The 5494-nt window shown below is 41.9% G+C and overlaps 1 protein-coding gene across 1 annotated transcript; it reads left to right on the forward strand.

Annotated features, from left to right (window-relative positions):
- The first annotated feature begins 2257 nt into the window (after positions 1-2257).
- On the forward strand, positions 2258-5110 carry LOC113739161 (uncharacterized). The gene is made up of 5 exons (XM_072044946.1): positions 2258-2950; positions 3035-4226; positions 4453-4555; positions 4775-4893; positions 5043-5110. Exons 1-5 carry the CDS (start codon positions 2258-2260, stop codon positions 5108-5110), a joined length of 2175 nt encoding a protein of 724 aa, XP_071901047.1.
- Positions 5111-5494: the final 384 nt, after the last annotated feature.

Consider the following 5494-nt stretch of genomic DNA (forward strand, 5'->3'; position numbering starts at 1 on the left):
AAAAAAAATTCTGCAGCTTTTGAAGTTTCCAAATTCTGTTCGTGTTTCTTGTTGAGTTGTGGGTGTTGCTAAATCTGTTCTTGACCTGTCCCTTAGTTGTTCATTATCTAGGAAAGTAGTGGTACCTTGTTCTGGAATTTCGTAGGCAAACTTCACGATTTCTTGGAGTCCTTGAAGAGATTCTTGACGCTTTGAAATCTGGAAATTTGTGGCGTTCTTCCTGGAGTTATTTGCTGGAAATTTTGTGTTAGGTTTACAACTCTTGATCGTTAAAGGTTGACCTATACCTGGAGTTAAACCTTGACCACCTCGTTTTGGAACCAAAAGCTAGCCTATACGATTGTAAAAACCTCCAACAACAGACCGCAACCAAACTCAGCCAGACCTGGGAAATTTTGGGTAACCACGCCTGCGTTCATCCGAAGTTACTGTTGTACAAAAAAAAAAAGAAATAAACACAACAAGCAAATTTCGAAACAAAAGAGTCTTGAATACTGTTATTGAATTGGGGAACTCAAACAAGAAGCTAGAGCTCGGTTGGGAATCAATTGCCGATTACATTGAGCCTAGTCTACATTCAAAAATTTTGATCTACAACTTCTTGAGATCCTTGAACCTTGAAAACTTGTAGCTTGCATTTCTTGAACAGTTTCTGATACTCTCGAGCATCTATGAAGGGTCTTCGAGGAGTTCTTGAACTTTTCTTGGGAGGTTCTTGGTTAACCCGAAGGGGGGGGGAGCCCGTGGGGGGACTTGACTGACATCATGATTTTGCGACTCCATCCGGCTTGTTGTTCTTGCTTCTTGAGAGTTGAGCAGCCAGCGAGAGCCAATTTAATTCATCCAACACCCCAGCCTTTGTGCACTTCCAGAACACCTGGGAAGAGGGAACCATTCGGCTGAGCAACTAGAAAAGAAAAAGGAAACAGCCGCTGCCAGACTTCCAAACCCAACTGGTTTCTAAAACCAAAAAGATTTCCAAAACAAGACCAAGTGGCCTTCCAAGTCACTTTGTTCCCTATTTTGTAGCTGACCCTTGCCTAGAATTGCTCCTAGGTTGTATTCGCACCTCTGCAAAAAGGAAAACTAGCACCTTGAGTCGGCTAGAACAGGAGTAAACTGACCAAGAAATCCAGCAAAGCAAAAGGACCATTTTCCTTGTTGGTCAGGACCTTCGAGCGTCAATCTTAATTTTTTGTAGCTTTTGAGTCCATTCTTTTCCAATTTTTATTCTTGAATATATTTTACCACTCCACTCTTAGTGTCCTAATTTTGTTTTCCAAGAAAATCTCCACTCTTACGAACCTCAAATTATTGCGTAAACTTAATTTTTAAACTTAATTTGAGCACTTGAGGGAATTATAATTTTTTCAAGGTCTTGCAAGGGGTTGTGAGAAAATTTTGGAGAGCTCAATTGAGTGATGTGAATGACCATATCCGAGTGAGAGAGTATACACTTTAGGGGGAGAGTACAAAAATCTTTCTTTTTCTTTCTTTTTCCTTTGCTACTAACCATCGCAGGTACATTCGAGACTACATGTCTAGTGGAAACGAAGGAGCATCCCTACCTATGGACTTTGAAAATATGATGGAGCAAATGAAAAGGCGTTTCCAATGCATGTTAGAACCAATTCAAGATGAGTTGCCGCAAATCCGAGCATCTGGAACACCAAAAACTTCTATGTCCAAGCGAAGGCGAAGGGACGTGGAGGAGTTCGATGGTTCCAATAATGATGATGATGACAAGAAACCTCGCATTCGACCAAGGCAAAGGAACCAAACGGGACCTACCGATGTGTTCAAGGGAATCAAAATGAAAATTCCTAAATTCAAAGGACGGTCCGATTCTGAGACCTTTCTCGAATGGTTGTCCAAGATCAAAATGATTTTTTCTTGCCAAAACTACACCGAGGTGCAAAAGATGTAGTTGGCAACCTTGAAATTCACTGAGTATGCTGTGGTTTGGTGGGACCAAATCAAGAAGTCAAGAAGGAGAAGTGGGCTACCTGAACTCATTCCATGGCCCGAGCTTTGAGCCATGATGCGCAACCGATTTGTTTCTGGATACTATACTAGGGATTTGTACCACCAATTACAAACCTTACTCCAAGGCAACCGGAGTGTGGATGAGTATCATAAGGAGATGGAGATCCTGATGCTTAAGGGCGGATGTGCAAGAGGATCCCGAAGCCACCATGTCTAGATTCTTGAACGGTTAAGACCCGATATTGCTGAACGAGTGGAACTTTAACACTATATGGAGTTGCATGAGCTTGTTGACAAGGCCATTAAGGTCGAACAATGGCTCAAGAGGAGGGGAACTACTCGACCAAATTTTAGCAATACCACATACTCCACGAACCGTTCGTTCCAACCAAGGAATGATTTTCAGCCTTCACCAACTGCTCGTACACCAAAGCCGAGATTCGAAGGAGGTAAGGTGGGCAATTCTAATGGTGGGAAACCACCCTCTCCTATTCCAAAATTTGAGGAGCCTAGGGCACAAACTGGAGCTCGTGATACTCGATGCTTCAAATGCCAAGGTAGAGGCCATATCGCTAGTCAATGCCCCAACCAAAGGTCTATGATTATGCTACAAAATGGCAAGATTGTGAGCGAAGATGAAGCCGAGTACGACGGCATGCCACCACTTGAAGGAGGTAGTGATGGTGAGTCGCCAAATGAAGAGGAATTTAATGCACCCGATGGTCACTTTGGGACTGCATTGGTTGCAATGAGAGCATTAACTACACGTATTAAGGAGGAAGAGCTTCAACGGGAGAACATTTTCTACACCAGGTGCTTCGTCAAGCAAGCACTTTGTAGTGTGATTATTGATAGTAGGAGCTGCACAAATGTAGCTAGTTCACTCATGGTGGACAACTTGAAATTGCCTACAAGGGATCACCTACGACCCTACAAACTCCAGTGGCTCAACAATTCTAGAGAGGTTTGAGTAACCAATCAGGTTCTTATATCCTTCCAAATTCATAAATATTATGATGATGTATTATGTGACATAGTTCCTAAGCAGGCTAGTCATATTGTACTAGGTAGGCCGTGGCAGTTTGACAGGCAGGTAACTTTTGATGGCGTGACTAACAAGTATAGCTTCTTGTACAATAGTAAGAAAGTCACCCTAGCCCCCCTTTCCCCAAAACAAGTGCATGAAGACCAATTGAAATTGCAACAGGAGTATGAGAAGTATTGTACAAAAAAGAAAGAAAATATGAGCGCCGAAGCAAAAAAGGAGAGGAAAAAGGCTATAGATAGCTTGGCAAGTAAGGTAAAATCCGAGGGAAAACAAATGCTCCTGATAAAAGCCAAGAAAGTGAGAAAGTTAATGAGAGATGAGCAGCTGGTTCTTACGCTTGTTAGCAAAGAAGTAGCTCTGAATGTGCATGAACTTGATACTAACATACCTCTTGAGGTTGTGTCTCTTTTGCAGGAGTATGCTGACATCTTTCCCGAGGACGTGCCAAGTGGATTGCCACCACTTAGGAGCATTGAGCATCAGATTGATTTCATCCCTAGAGCTTCATTGCCAAATCGACCAACTTACAAGAGCAATCTGGAGGAGACTAAGGAGTTGCAAAGGCAAGTGGATGAGTTGCTCGGCAAAGGATGGGCACATGAGAGTTTGACCCCGTGTGTTGTCCCAGTCATTTTAGTGCCCAAGAAAGATAGTATGTGGAGGATGTGTACCGACTATAGAGCTGTAAATGCCATCACGGTAAAGTATCGCCACCCTATACCTCGCTTAGATGATATGCTTGATGAGTTACATGGGGCTGTGTTCTTTACCAAAATTAATCTCAAAAGTGGTTACCATCAAATTAGGATTAAAGAGAGGGATGAATGGAAAACTGCCTTCAAAACTAAGTATGGATTCTATGAATGGTTAGTGATACCTTTTGAGCTAACTAATGCACCTAGTACTTTTATGAGATTAATGAATCATGTGCTGCATCCATTCTTGAGAAAATTTGTGGTAGTTTACTTTGATGATATCCTAATATATAGCAAGTCTTACGATGAACACCTTGAGCATATTACGGCGGTTATGGATGTACTTCGACGAGAGAAGCTTTATGCCAATCTCAAGAAGTGCAATTTCTGCACTAATGAGCTTGTGTTTCTAGGATTTGTTATAAGTGCGCAGGGAATGAAGGTGGATGATCAAAAGGTGAAAACTATTCAAGAGTGGCCAACACCAAGGTCTATGGGTGATGTTTGAAGTTTCCATGGACTTGCTGGTTTCTATAGGAAATTCATGAGGGACTTTAGCACCATTGCTGCACCCTGACCGAATTGATCAAGAAGAATGAGAATTTTCACTGGGAAGAGTCCCAAGAAAGGCTTTTACCGCTTTAAAGCACAAACTCACACACACACCTGTACTTGCCTTACCTGATTTCTCTAAAACATTTGAGATCGATTGTGATGCTTCAGGTATTAGAGTTGGAGCTGTGTTGAACCAAGGTGGAAAGCCTATTGCCTACTTTAGTGAGAAACTCAATGGGGATGCACTGAATTACTCAACTTATGATAAAGAGTAGTATGCCCTCATTCAAGTACTACAAGTGTGGCAGCATTACTTAAGACCTAAGTAATTCGTGATACATACTGATCATAAGTCCCTTAAGTACCTTAAGGCCTAACACAACTTGAGCAAGAAGCATGCAAGGTGAATTGCATTCGTGGAGTCCTTTCCGTACGTTATTAAATACAAGGCTGGTAAGTCCAATGTGGTTGCGGATGCACTCTCATGAAGGTACTCTCTAATCACTTCTTTAGATGCTAAGTTGTTGGGATTTGAGCTAATTAAAGAACTCTATGCACAAGATAGTGACTTCAGTGAGCTATACATTTCTTGCAAACACACCAGGCAAGGTAAGTTCTTCATTTTCGATAGTTACTTATTTTGTGGCAATCGATTTTGCATCCCACATGGATCAATCAGTGAGCTTTTGGTAAGGGAATCCCATTCGGGTGGACTTATGGGACATTTTGAGGTTGATAAAACTCTTGCCATGCTGCAGGAACACTTTTACTGGCCGCACATGAGGAGAGATGTTGCACGGGTGGTGGAGCGCTGCTTTGCGTGTAAGAAAGCTAAATCGAAGGTACATTCTTATGGCCTTTACACCCCATTACCTATTTCTAGTACACCATGGGTTGATATTTCTATGAATTTTATACTTGGTTTGTCTAGATCCAATTATGGCCATGACTCCATCTATGTGGTAGTCGATAGATTCTCTAAGATGGCACACTTCATTGCTTGTCATAAAACAGATGATGCATCTCACATTGCTAACTTGTTCTTTAAAGAGATTGTGAGATTGCATGGCATACCTAGGGTCATTGTATCTGATAGAGATGTCAAATTCCTGAACTATTTTTGGAAGACACTCTGGTCTAAGCTAGGCACCAAATTGCTTTTCTCTACTGCTAGTCACCCCCAAACTGATGGTCAAATTGAGGTAGTGAA

This window comes from Coffea arabica, chromosome 4c, assembly GCF_036785885.1.
Source record: "Coffea arabica cultivar ET-39 chromosome 4c, Coffea Arabica ET-39 HiFi, whole genome shotgun sequence".
NCBI lineage: Eukaryota > Viridiplantae > Streptophyta > Magnoliopsida > Gentianales > Rubiaceae > Coffea > Coffea arabica.

Excerpts from the sequence above, each read along its gene's own strand:
- LOC113739161 (XM_072044946.1), top strand. The coding sequence starts at position 2,258 with ATGGAGTTGCATGAGCTTGTTGACAAGGCCATTAAGGTCGAACAATGG. Across the intron at positions 4,227-4,452 it reads GCCAACACCAAGGTCTATGG|GTATTAGAGTTGGAGCTGTG; the intron begins GTGATGTTTGAA and ends GTGATGCTTCAG. Across the intron at positions 4,894-5,042 it reads TTGCAAACACACCAGGCAAG|GAACACTTTTACTGGCCGCA; the intron begins GTAAGTTCTTCA and ends GCCATGCTGCAG.